This window comes from Argentina silus (assembly GCF_951799395.1).
Source record: "Argentina silus genome assembly, chromosome: 3".
In the NCBI taxonomy this organism is placed as follows: domain Eukaryota; kingdom Metazoa; phylum Chordata; class Actinopteri; order Argentiniformes; family Argentinidae; genus Argentina; species Argentina silus.
This window is the reverse complement of record NC_139657.1, coordinates 16,410,820-16,425,437: the sequence shown is the minus strand read 5'-3', so window position 1 is coordinate 16,425,437 and position 14,618 is coordinate 16,410,820. Positions and strand designations below refer to the sequence as shown.

Sequence of the window (14,618 nt, the reverse complement as noted above, 5' to 3'; positions counted from 1 at the left end):
GCAAAGCTGCTAAAGAGTCTACTGGGCTAGCAGCTAAAACACAACCAACAGTATGACTCAGAGTCTAATGGGGATAAGCCGCCGTAATGAACAGCTACGGCCCTGACAGGGACTTACAGTACATGATTGGTTTAGTCTGTGTTGTTCTGAAGTTCCTGTCAGCCAAAGAATCTTAGAGAGACAACATTAACTCAGTTACTAGTCTCAGACATATGTCTGACACCTCTCTATCGCCGATGAATATCAGCCGCTGCTCTCTTCAGGGCCCCTTATACACATACCTGCTATGTGCATTTGCTATGTTAAATGATATGACTCCAAAATGACCCAATCACAATCGTCGCAATGAACTAATTTAGTAAAGGCTCAACTATATCCGAAACAATGACACTTAAAATTGCACTTCCTGGTGCCAATACTGAGAGCCAGTGTTGGGGTGAATACTCATGATATTAAAGCCATCTGATCTAAATTCATTTTCTATCATAGACCGTTTAAATTGCAGTATTTGAATTCAGTAAGATTATACCCAAGAAGCATTTTCTAATATACTTGATTAGGTATACTTAGGTATAATCTTGCTCACCCACCAGATGACAGTATTTGCCTAGTTATCTAGGGGCGTGTGACTCCAATCTTCAGGGGCTGTATTGGGGTGACACTGGTTCTCCAGCCCAGCCTTACCTCACCTCACCAGATTCAACTCCTAAACTAACCATAGTCTTCATTTTAGACATAATTTACATTGATTAGGTGTGTTAATGTTGGACTTGAGGCTGTTTGGTTGCCCACAATATAATCCAACATTTCAAAGAATCCTACTGTACTTGCAAAACCAGTTGCCTCTTTCTTTTACCCAGCATCCGGGTACTTTAGACTAGATATTGTGTCTTATTAGCCAGACTACTTTTTCTTGTCCACAGTTATAGATTAAGACTTTGTTTGGGTTATCTCTTGGAGGGCAATCCAGATACACAGCTCCCACTCTCCTATCTCACACAGTTGACAATAAGATCTAAGATCTGATACTGTCACAGCACTCTCACACACAGCTAGAAGTCATAGGTTAATGTACTAGCTTGTTTGACAAGACAACTCTGACTACTTTCTGACAACTTTGACAATACAACATTTATTTGACTGCTCGAGTTCAAATTATGAATGAATGTTGATATTTCCATTGTGATATCATGCAGAGAATTGTGAATTGTCTTATACACATGGGTACCATGTATGCCAAGTATTTTGAAGTACATGTATTTTTTTTTACAAAAAATGCACTTATCACAAGTACTGTATGTCAGTGTCAAGTTGTTACATGCTTTTTGGGGTGAGGTACTATACAGTAGCTGCCAGACATCATGTATCCATTTGACCCCTCACCTATTTACATTGATATAATTATCTGTACATTAGCTGTGGTCCCTTCAAATGACCCCTCTCACTGTGAGCTTTGAAGGTGGCCTTTGTTATGTGTTTGGGACCAATGAACCGGATCCTTCCATAAGACCGGGCTTCCAACCAAATACATTGCCCACTCTCCTCTTGCAGTCATGGACATCTCCAATTGCCTCACTATGGCATATATCAATAAGGGCTGGTATGTATGCAGAGTAACTGTTTTCAAATACTGCACTATGTTGAACTATGTTGTTATGAGATATACATGAGACCAGAGACAAGGGTTTTAAAACATCTTTACTCAACCTCACATTAGAGTTAATAGATGTACAATACAATATAAATTAGGGCACATTAAATATACATTAGGACTCTTTTTCATCCATTAAAATCCCCATGTCACCATTTCAAATGAATCATCAAATGAATCAATGATCATGTTTGCCTAATTGAGACAGCATGACCACCTCAAGACCACCCTAAAACGTCAGGAATCATATAACATGAAGACGTCTCACAATATTAATATATTGCTTGATTCAACGCTTTCTGTGCACTAGTTGACCTAGAACAATGCAACCTTCAAAAAATTACCCGGTTCACTGAAACATTGCACGGTTTACTCAAACGTACTCATAAACTATTTCAATAAATGTTCTGTAAATTCAGGAAAAAAGCACTGGGACCAAATGGACAGGAAACTGTTTCAATCTCTGTTATGCGATTGAGAACTTAAACTAAATTCAAGTCAACTTGAAACAACATTTACAGGATAGTTGCTCAACACAGTACTGTTTCACCTACAAAAGGCAAAAAGCATTAAAACCAGGGTTCCATACATACTGTTAGAAGCATCTAAAATGCCACCTAATAAGCACGACCCAGAGCACATCTTTGGGACTTAACAAGCTAGTTTACATTTCACATGCTACTCAGAAGCTGTACTTTTAGTACACAGTGGGCATTTGGCCTAACAGAGATCAAGGTGGGTAGAGACTACACAACTCTTATCTCCAGGAGATGGTTGTTTCTTTCTGGTAAATCCCATATCCAAACATATCTGGGTGCTCTTTGGTCTGGTGGAGCCTATGGAGGGTATTCTGTGCGTCTTTAGTTACTCTCTACACAGTATGTGGTTCAATCTCATCTAGACTGAAAACCTCACACACTAACTCACTTAAATAAATGCTAAAATTGTCATACAACTCCCTTAGCCGACAGAGCCCTTGCAACACATCAGATGAGGTGACAGTTATTTTACTCAATCTCCTCCTCGCTGTCAGAGTGGCGTTGTTGTTGTTGTTGTTGTTGTTGTTGAGTGTTGTTGACTGGTCCCTGATGGGTCAGCTGCTCAAAGTCGGCGGTGCTCAGCTCTGTCATCGTTCCATCCAACCCCAGCTTCATTGGCTGGATGAGATGACTCCTGACAATGAGGAGAGTCAAGTTCAAGTCAATGAAATGATCATGATGTTGAGGTCATTATAAATAGCTGCATTGCTGTGTTCGAATGGACAGTGGGTCTATTCATTGATAACATGATTCATGACAACAGGATGCGGTTGTTTTATTATCCATGTGCAACTTTTGTTTGTTGTTGTCTTGTGTTATATGAAAGTAATGGACCAAGTAACACTTGCATACAAATACGTAGCTCCGCACAATAATGGGTTGCAGCACTGAGGAGCTGAGCACTCCTTCTCTAACAGTGAATAAACAAAAACCGTAGCTGTTTTTTTTTCACTGGCTGAATATGTTAACTGCTCCTGCATAGGGCATTTCAACCATATTCATCAATAATAGCAGAACATCAGGGGGCAAGCGGTCTGATTTTGACCTGGAGTGGTTTAAGCACCAGTTGACAGTCAGTAACAGCTACTGCCTGAGGGCATGGATACACTATCACCCTCAGTGGCAGATGAGGACCCCTGCTGGATGCCTTTAGCACTGCTGAAGTGAGCAGCTGAGGTCTCCTTGTATGCAAAGTATATAATGGGTGTCTTTCAGATATGCGTATTCTGTGTTGGACTGACGCACTGATAATCAGATATGAACAATGCCTGGAGTAGTGTTTAACATCTCAGGAGTCACATCTACATGATATAACAATCCTGTAATCGTCTCAGAACCTGCAGAGAATCATTGTATCTGGACGATAGCCTACTGTATCTGTCAGTGTTGTTTACCGAAGAACAATTGCATCCCACACACACCTCCCACTCACACAGGCAGCCACACTGGCTGTTCTCATATGTGATATCATCAGCACTGGCCAGATACTCTGAAACCCTGTAGTGTAGTGTCTCTCAATGCAAATCTTGATTAGAAATACAAATAATGTTCCCATTGTCAATTATAATCAGTTTGTACTGATATATGGAGTTGTAGGTCAGGTCTCCGAGAAATCAGCAAAGTTGATCATACATTTAATCTACTTACTATTTATTTAGCCTAAAGTTGCTAACGAGCGGATACCACATGATCTGGCACACCAGGTTCCACATCAACCCTTGTTTACCTGGAGAGTTTATCAAACATGTTGACCAGCTTCATGGCCTCCAGCTCCTTCTGCTCCTCAGTCATGCCCTCCATGGGGTTAGGCTGCTCGTCCTCCACTCGGCCTGTCACAGGGTTGATCCTGACCATGACACACACACACACACACACACACACACACACACACACACACACACACACACACACACACATACACACACACACACACACACACACACACACACACACACACACACAGACACACACACACATACAGGGTTGGACATATCCTCAGTCAGTCTATGGAGAGCTTAGACATTCAAAGTGTTCAGTGTTTCTTCAATCCAGTCCTGTGGTAAAGCCACGATTGCACATGTGTGATCTAACCCAGCAGCTCTAACACACCAGATTCAACTGATCAAGGGCTTGATCATTCATTTAAACCAGGGTTTTAGTGCTGTGTTACACCAGCAATGTGCAACCCTGTGGGAGAGGCACCCCAAGATTGGAGTTGAGAAAATCTGAGGTACTTGATTTCTCTCATGCATTCAGATAATCCTTATCTGATGTTAAGGTGAATAAAAAGAAGATTTCTCAACAACATGTTTTTACATACGTACTGTATCTGGTGGTGAAGTATGACCAACATAACTGGAACAAGAATGCAATCTTAACTGTGTATGCATGTGTGTGTGTGTGTGTGTGTGTGTGTGTGTGTGTGTGTGTGACTCACTGAGATTTAGCCTCCCTGTACTCCTCTGTGTCACTGTCTTCATCCTCAGAGTAGGTGCCAGTGTCAGTCCCCCCTCGCATCAGCCCCCGGGCGGCCAGGAGACCTGCTGCGTTACCGTAGCCTGTATACTTTATGAACCTGGAGACTGTTAATATGTTCAACATGTTAGTATGTTCATCTCCTGTGCAGAGAAATTGATTAAATTATTATATTATTATTATTATATTATTATTATTAAACAGAAAAATAAGTAAGCTCTCTATTCGTCTGCTTTTCTGAGTACAAACCACTCACCTGCAACCTGCTACTTGTCTACATCACCAGATATCAAGTTGACATTCTACTCTATTGTCAACAACTTTTATTCATTATGAGGTGTTTCACACATAAGTTAATAAAACAACACTTTTCAGAGGAAATCTAGCTGCTCTGCTTTTTGATACTGCAAACGGAGAATTGCCTACAATGCATATTGTACATTCACTCTTTTCTGCTGAGTAATGAAAACTCCCATGCCATCATACAGTACATACTTTTAATCTTTAACTATTTTTATTGTTGTTTTTACTGACCATGCTTTTATTTTACTTTTTATTTTTCTATCTATTCTTGTTCGCTCCATGGAATGTAGTGTCTTTGAGTACTGATAAAAGTGCTATACAAAATAAATGCATTATTATTGTTGTTATTATATCCACAGCATTCACTATATCTATTGTGTGAAAATAATGGAGCAACTGAAATAATTTAATTAAATGATAAAAGATCATGTTAAACGAGTAGGCCTACAGTGTGCTTTGTAGAAATATATAGGCACTGTTTTCTATGTTGATAGAATGAGGAAATTCTTCTTACCACTTTCTTTGCAGAGAACGAACAGGAACTCAGCTGCACAGTTTTTGACATCAGTGTCAATGTAGGTCATCAAGCGAACAAGCTTATTACGAAGGGCGTTCCCCACCTCAGGTCGATTCATCACATCTCGCAGAGGGGGAAGTACCTACAGTAGAGACACACACACACACACACACATACACATACACACACACACACACACACACACACACACACACACACACACACACACACACACACACACACACACACACACACACATACACACACACATACATCAGGAACCCACTCACTGAGTAATGATTGACGAGCAGTAGTTTCTGATGACTGAAGAGGAACTGTCCAACCAGGCTGTAACTGACCTTCATCCTGAGGAACTTCCTGGTTTCTCTGTGGATGCGAGCACTCTCTGTCAGGAGGTTCAGAGATGGGAGGAGGGTCTCCTTCAGCTTGTTACCCTGGAGACAGAGAGAAAGAGATACATTTATTTGTGTATTTGTCAGGTTCCATGCACAACACATTGCAAGTATAATACCAGAGATTAGCCTGATTCCAGATACAGCCTTTGGAAAGTATTCAGATCCCTTCACTATGTCCACATTTTGTTGTGTTATAGAGGGTCTGAATACTTATGTACATGAGGTATTTCTGTATTTAATTTTTTTTCAATTTACTGAAATTCTAAAAACCTGTTTTCGCTTTGTCATTCTGGGGTATTGTGTGTGGATTGATGGCAAATTCTTTTAATTTAATCCATTTTAAATTGAGTCTATAATGTGGACAAAGTGTCTGAATACTTTCCAAAGGCACTGTATGTACATGTATGTTCTTTAGCCTTTAGATCCCAACTCCCAACACTATCGTTGTCATGTCTAACATGTGTTTCCTCATGTCATATAGTCATAGTGGGGGTTGGCTGCCTAAGCACATACAGTATCTGGAAACAGGCTACCCATAGACAGAAACAGGCTAACCATAGACAGAAACAGGCTACCCATAGACAGAAACAGGCTAACCATAGACAGAAACAGGCTAACCATAGACAGAAACAGGCTAACCATAGACAGCTACGTAGATCATTTCTATCAGTGGGCCCTGTAGCTAATTTCTATCAGTGTGTCCTGTCATTTGACTTCTAGCCTACATTTTACACGTCTTCAGATTGTGGAGGAGAAGAGGAGACAGTTTCATTAATCTGATTAGAGTCCCAGCTGTGTCCTGGCTGTTTTTAAGACGATCCCTGAGGCCCTGAGGCCCTGAGGCGCTTTCCATAACACCCGTCTCAACAACAATAACAGCTCATTAAGAGACTCACATCACAGCCACACAAGCACCCTCTGCAGGCTAACCGTTCCACTATCCATAAACACCTCTTGTGGAGAGGTGGAGATGTGCCACAGAGAGAGAAGAGAGTTCTGAGAAATCCAATATGTCTTTAATCTAGCAGACATTGAGTCTATCCAAATGTACATTTACATTTATGGCATTTAGCAGACGCCTTTATCCAAAGCGACTTACAACAAATACATTTGTTTAAGTAAGTGAATCATCTATCCATCAGCCATCATAAGATAAAGTAATCAATGCTCAGACCAGGGGCTATTGGCAGTCACAATGCTAGAAGAAGGTTTTTTTTTTTTTATTAACAGGAGAGAAACTTGTACAGGGGGGTAGTGGGGGTGAAGAGGTCTTTAGGAGGGACCGTTCAGATGTAGCCTGAAGAGATGGGTCTTCAAATGTAGGCGCATGCAAGTGTTTAAAGCATCCTTGTAAAAACATGTTGACGTGAATCATATTCAAAGGCTGGAATTTAATTTCACCCCCCATTGCACTGTTTTAAGCATGCCTTATTTCACTAACTTATTCCTGAAAACTGGAGGCATCTACAGTACCTGTATGGGAAGTCCTACTCCTGCCTAAAGGTAGAAGTAGGTTTTTACAGTGCTCAAACCACATGTGATTTCATTTGACGTGCAAAATAAAATGTCTCGAAGTCTTTAACGGTATGTAAAGGTTGTACTGTACAACAAGGCTCACCTTATCTAGCCTCTTCTCCATGAAATCCAGCAGCATGTTGACGGCGTCCATGTTGACCCCCATGTACTCGATAGAGCCCTGCTGGACCTTGGGCATGAGCAGCACGTCCAGACAGGGCAGAGGCAGGTTCCCCAGCAGGTTCACTGAATGGCTGCAGGCACACACAGAATAATAAGAGGGAGAAAACAAGTATGTGATTGTGTCATACAAGCTAGGGTCACTTGACAGGACTTGGACAGATTATAAGACAGTGGAGCTTCAAAAGTGTCTACCTTTGGCCTGTTTCAATCATAAGCTAAATAAAGTGACTTGTATAATTTGTGTGTCTATGTGTAGTGTGCATTTATATGTGTGTGTGTGTGTGTGTGTGTGTGTGTGTGTGTGTGTGTGTGTGTGTGTGTGTGTGTGTATGTGTGTGTGTGTATGTGTGTGTGTGTGTGTGTGTGTGTGTTGGCCCCTCTCACCTATGGAACTCCTCTGTGCGGTCCTCTCCGTCAGCTGTGCTCATGAGACAGTGTCTGAGGATGGCCCCCAGGTGTCTGTATGACGCTGCCTCCTCCTGGATGATTGGCAAAGGATTTTCAACAGAGGAGAGAAATAAACAGTGTCCTCGATTATCATATTAGATATACTCCCACTGCATACACAGCACAATACAATGCCCAGCTTCAAGAATATAATAGGGTGATAATAGGTTGTTGAGTTCCACCCAATATATATTAAGCACATTGAGTGGAAGAGCACAATTTACAATCAAAACCATTATCATTATCATCATTTTATAGATATATCATAGATAAGGTCATTATTGTCAAAGATAATTTCTTCTCAATCACCTATTATGCTACATATATGTGCTATACATATAAAGGGTCAATAAGCTATGGAGGATGGGCCTCCACTGTCAGTCTTCACCTCATCCAACTTGCGGCGGTTGGCATCGAAAGTGATGTTGAAGAGGATCTTCAGGATCTCCATGGCACGCTCTATCTGTTCCCTGTTGAGTGGCGGCAGCTCGACTAAATCTTCTGCGTTGGCGCGCGCCACCTCCATTGTGTCTGGCCAGCACAGGCCCAGGGTGGCATCCAGGGCGTTGGCCAACAGGCTGACCCCCCGCAGCTCCCGTGCCAGCTGGGTACGAATGTCCTTGTGCAGGGCGGTGAGGAGGAAGGTGAGGCGCAAGTCGAAGAACCGCACCTCGTGGTTCCATTGGTCCTCGTGGCACTGCTTGAGGCGTTCTGCGATGCCCACCATCAGCTGCAGCTCCGCCCCCACTTCCTGCGCCTCCACATTGCTGAAGATGATGTTGCAGATGCACTTCAGCGCCTCCACAATCACATCCAGGTCGGGGTTCTCGGGGGCACCGTCGTGGCCGTGGGTTATGCCGGCGTGGCGGCTGAGGGTCTGGAGGGCGTCACATGTGATGAAGGGGCCCAGGCTGTTCTTGTCACGTGACAGGATGCGGATGGTCTCCAAGCAGGCCAGCTGGCAGGACGGCTGCAGGTCCCGCTCCAGGAAACCCAGCACTAGCTCTCCCAACCTCTAGGGGGCGCAACGCAACACAACAGTATGACTACTGTGAACAAATAGTTCCCTTTATCACTAAACACACTGCTACTTGTGTTCCAATATCCACACTAGCATGGCACATTAGAATGAAGCAATGTATTGGTCACACATTGTAAATGGTATATTAGTAGTGTGGATATTGGAACATAACTAACGTGTCTGTGCCATCTCCCCAGACGCTGATCTTGGATCAGTTTTGAGTTTTTCCCTATAATGGTTATAAAGGATTTGGTATGCTTGATATGCTGATCCTAGATCAGTGCCTATAGGGGCAACTTCATCCAGGAGCTGATTTAACATAACCCCTCCCCCACCTACATACACCATGACCATCCAACACTGCCCCCGCCATCTCCCCACTCAGGGTGGGCCATGAGGGAAAGGTGGGATAAGGGTGCGGGAAAGCAGCGTCCTGTTTTCATGAGGCCCAACATACTGTAAATGGGGAATGTCTAGGTGTTAAGATTTTCTTCATCCATGGCCTCTGGCTAATCCTTCATTAGCTATGGGCCTTAAGTGGAGCACTCTGTTTTGAACTACATTTTCTAGTTCACCGAGTTTCAAACTAACCTATTTCTGTGTGCAAAAGAACACATCCATGCAGACGCCAGCCACTCTCAGCACACTCTAAATATATACACGCCAGGGACAAACAGACAACTGTCTCTTTTGACTGACGACAGTAAGCAAGAAATCTCATCTCCCTTGTGTCTGTCCATGGGCCATGAGAATGACTGGCAGCTTCTTAAACAATACTGTCACACTGTCAAAGCTGGGGCGTGTGTTTTCACAAGGTAACCACTGTCACCCAAAATCAACCCTGTAAAAAGAAGACAGTTTCATTCCCATACTTCCCACACAATAGATCTATTTCATGTTGAATTACAACCAAACGGCATCAAATAAATAGTTTATCCCATGCATTTTTCCATTGGTAGAGCAGAGCAGAACATTGCAATTGTTTAGCCCCTCTCCATAACTAAATGAAGTCCTTGAGTCTGTCCAGTACACATGAGCCCTGTGATATAATACAGTAAGTGTGTACCCCGCGGGGCCTGAATGTGAGTTAAGGGCCTGAGAAACAGAATTATAGCTGCCTCAGTCAGGGGTCTGGGCGCCGTCATCCATCACAAGAACAGAAGAGAGAGAGACACTGGGGAGGACTGGGACACAGTTACTTTTAACAGACAGAAGAGAAACACCATCCTTTTTAACAGAGACAGAGGAGGGACACCATCCCCTTAACAGGGACAGAGGAGAAACACCATCCCTTAAACAGAGACAGAGAGACACCATCCTTTTAACAGGAACAGAGTAGAGACACCATCCCTTTAACAGGGACATAGGAGAAACACCATTCCTTTAACAGAGACAGAGAGACACCATCCCTTTAACAGAGACAGAGAGACACCATCATTTTAACAGGGACAGAGAAGATAATGGCCTTTTCTCAATTCTCTACTCACTTCCTACAAAAAACGCATTGGAGGAGGAGATCTGGGATTCTCTGGTTAGATATTCTCCTCTAGTGCTTTTTGAGAAGACAGCAAGCAGAAAACGGAGCAGAGCATATGAGGAATCGAGTTTTGAATCCCTTTAACAGAGGAGAGACAACATCCCTTTAACAAGGGCAGGTGAGAGACACCATCCCTTTAACAAGGGCTGGTGAGAGAGACCATTCCTTTAACAAGAGCAGAGGAAAGATAACATACCTCTAACAGAGACAGAGGGACACCATTACTCAAACAGAGCCAGAGTAGAGACACCATCCCTTTAACAGGCAGTACTGTTGGAGCTCACAGCAGGCCACACCTGCCCTTTGAGACTGGCGGCATCAGGCAGCTGCTGAGTCAGATTAGATGTTTAGATTGGCATCTCGCTCAGCTTGCCTGTGTTTTTTACTCAAGGCCATTTTGATATTGAAAATGATCCTCATTAAATGGTATTTGGCACGTATGTTGCCAGAGTTTACCTATTGACAATAGGCTAGCTTCTATGCTGTCCTTAAGTGATACAGACAAACACAGTGCATTTGCATGCCAAAACAATGCATTCTGCTGTGTGATTAGCCAATTGTCGCTGGCTTCACTGTCACTTCACTGAAACAAACTCCACATAGATAGTGACTGCCTAGCTGGCTTGCATAATGTCTTCTGATAGCAGCCTGCATGTGCAAAGCCCTGCCTCAAGTCATCATCCCACACAGTCCACTTCGACATGCCTTGGACAACTATGTGCATTTATGGAGAGAGGGATAGTATATGGACGTGTCCAAAGATGTCCAAGGTGATCAAATAGGATAGGGTTATTGAATAATTGTTATGATTGGTTATCAAACTATAAGGCTATGATGAATTTCCGACAAAATGGTGTCAACATCGACAGATCCAACAGGCCAGGACTCAGGAGGAACATGGAAGACACTTTGTACGTGGATGGGTAATGGGAGTGTGTCCAGGCTCGGTAGATTGACAGCCAGAGTTGCTTTGTTCACTTTATAGGTTGATCCCCATGAAAACAGTCTTCTAGGTCTCCAAAGAGCTCTAGATCTAATAGTTCATCACAGAAACCCAGAGTTTATTTCTTGATTTATATGTAATCGCAATGGGATGTACTAGGCAGAAGAGGCAAAGGGGTTTATACTTATGCCAAATTATTTAATACCCTATAGTAAATGTATTTTTTTTCAGAGATAAACTTTGGGTGAAACTATTCTAGAACACAACTGACATCTTCACACTTATACCTCTTGTAACTTCCCATCCTAATACACAGGCATGCAATAAAGAGATAAAAGAGATAAAAGAGAGAGCGAGTTAAAGAATAAGAATTTCACAACATAGATATACAAGGACCCACATTATCTGGTATTGACTGATGATATGGATGTTTTCAGTGTGGAAATAGTGCAACAAAAATTAAAACTCTACCTCTCTATCGTCTTCTTCCTCTGAATTAAATGTGAAGCATTGGTTCTTCTAAAAATCAAGAAAAGAGAAGAAAAATATAAGAAAAATACTTACACAACCTGTCACAACAAAACAAATATCATATAATGCAACAAGGGTGAATTAGCATAATGGAACACTTGTGTTCCAGGAAGGAATGCCTGAGAGCTGTTTGTTCTTTTGTCCTTGTAATATGATTTAAAGGTGGCCATATGGTGACATTGTCTTCAGAGAGGATGTCAAAGAATAAGTGAGACATTCTCAGCCTGCCCTTCTTTCCACTGTCCCTGCTGAGGATAACATTACATGTATCAATCACTTCTCCACTTTCATCTACCAAAAACAATTAGTGAATGTTTCCCACTTCAAGTGTACAATTGGCATAGGCATCTCTACTTAATGTTTTATCTAACCAAACCTCAGTGAAATACTAAGCTCTCATACTGTATAGGATCAGGCGAGAGCCATTTAGATGGACAGGATTTGACAGAGCCACAGGATTCTATTTGTGTAGCTGGGCAGTCCTAATCCTATTGCGTCAATATAAACCCAAATAGGTCTTGGGCTGATTACTTTTGCTTGGTGAACAGTCTCTGTGAGGTAACTTGTGGAAAGAAATGCATTTCTCAAAGCTTTGTGAATGAATTCATGGCTGTCTTGTTCCATGGCATGAAGTACATGTACATCAGAAAGGTTTTATTGTTTCAGCTTTAGGGTTAGGGTAACACTGACTTTACATTACTATTTCCAAATCACACACCAATGAATGGTTGAATGGCAAAATAAATGAGTGTGAAGGTTAGGAAGTGAGAATTGTTGACCACAGAGGGTCTGGGATTGGTTGCCCAGGCAATAGCCTCCACAGGGTAGAAGGGCAGTCTGGAGGAAGAGGAGGGATCAACCTGAGAGGATCTGAAGGCTCAAAGTTTGTCTGTTTATTGCTTGGGGTTATCCTGATTATTCAAGCTACAGTACAGATCACACCTGCAATAATGGCTGTATTAATAACAAAATGGCTGTAATAATAACACCACATACTATTCACACAATATCAAGAGAAGAATGTGTAGCCGTATTATAATAATAGTTTTAAATATGGCATATTGGCATAAATATGGCATAATTCTTAACAACATTGATGATGAGGAAACAATTGTGTTGTGATGTCTAGTGCTGTAGAAGTTGGCCACATATTCAAGTCTACACATTGTTATACCAAGTATAATAACAAGAGTGCGTCTATTGGCAATGCTCGCCACAAACCGTACTACCAGTATACATACCTCTATGATCATAAAACCTAAACATTTCTATGATGTTGTTGAACAAAATACTCGCATGTTTCTGTTGCAATTGACTACCACCACTTCATGATAACATATGACATCATCTCAAATACAATCTTATTGACATCAAATTGCACTCAACAGTTTTAACTCAAACAAAAGGAACACATAACACGCAGCTTTCATATATATTCCTTCTTGATAATTATGTTGACATTTTTACCTCTTTATTATACGTCTGCAGTGCAATCAATGCGGCATCTTGATCTCCCGTTTCCATATGTTCTATGATGGCATTTAAATCCATTTTCATAACTGTGTTCCAAGTACACCCGAATGTTATCTACCTCGCCGACAATCATGTACGGGCTCTTGCGATGGCAATATTCACATATGACTCACACCGTTATGTTGACTCTTCGGCTCTGATCCCTGGAACTCAAAAGCCGGGGATGATAAGATTAGTGGAGGATTGCGAGTGTACCGCAAAGCATATTGGGAGTTGTGGTTTATAATAGGCTTCTACGACATGCTATGGATGGACAATATTTAACACAGAACCTGATCCTTCACATGACACAATGCACAATGTTATTATTGGAGAAATGCACAAAACTATCTGAGCTAATTACATAAACGTAATAAATTAAATTAAATTAATATATTTTCACCCCAAGCCTAAATGGCCTAGGTTAACTTCAAGTGCAGTATTCCTAGTCAAATTGCCAACGTGCACTTGCCATGGGGCTAGGGCGGTATACCCTACTCATCCCCTTGTCAATCCGGCAAAATGTAGCCTGGAATGCGGACAGGTGGGACATTAAAGAAGAGCACTGTAGTAGGCTAGTGCTATACTGTCCAATGATTTGACAGCAGACCTACAACTATTAGCCTATGGACATCATACTACATTTTTACGAAGTAAGTGTGAAATACCTTTATTAATTGCGCAAGGGGTCTCACGAGTCACACAAAGTAGCCTATCTGCGCTGTTGGCGAGGAAGTCACTGTCGCACTGGACTATATTTCTCAACAGAAAAAATAATAATATAAAGGTTTCACCTGCGAGAATAACTTTGTCGAGATGAATCCACTCTAAGGTAGGAATAAACTATGAATAAACTATATTCATAGATGAAATAACAGAGCTCATAGCAGAGCTCTCTCCCTTCGGCCTACCACGATTTTTGTCACATGTTAACTGGCGAAATAAAATCAAGATGATAATTAAGCCCATGTCGAGTTTATTTCTGGGATAAACATTTGTTTTCAGATCACAATATGATAAGTGATAGT

General features: G+C 41.8%; 1 protein-coding gene across 1 annotated transcript; it reads right to left on the bottom strand.

Moving 5' to 3' along the window:
* Positions 1 to 3,912: 3,912 nt before the first annotated feature.
* On the bottom strand, positions 3,913 to 13,635 carry ric8a (RIC8 guanine nucleotide exchange factor A; the record flags this gene model as incomplete). The annotated part of the gene is made up of 10 exons (XM_083665840.1): positions 3,913 to 4,036; positions 4,628 to 4,772; positions 5,483 to 5,627; positions 5,845 to 5,940; positions 7,520 to 7,670; positions 7,984 to 8,078; positions 8,435 to 9,061; positions 11,835 to 11,852; positions 12,019 to 12,066; positions 13,546 to 13,635. The coding sequence occupies 10 exons, from the start codon at positions 13,633 to 13,635 to the stop codon at positions 3,913 to 3,915; spliced, it is 1,539 nt and encodes a 512-aa protein (XP_083521966.1).
* Between the last annotated feature and the right edge of the window lie 983 nt (positions 13,636 to 14,618).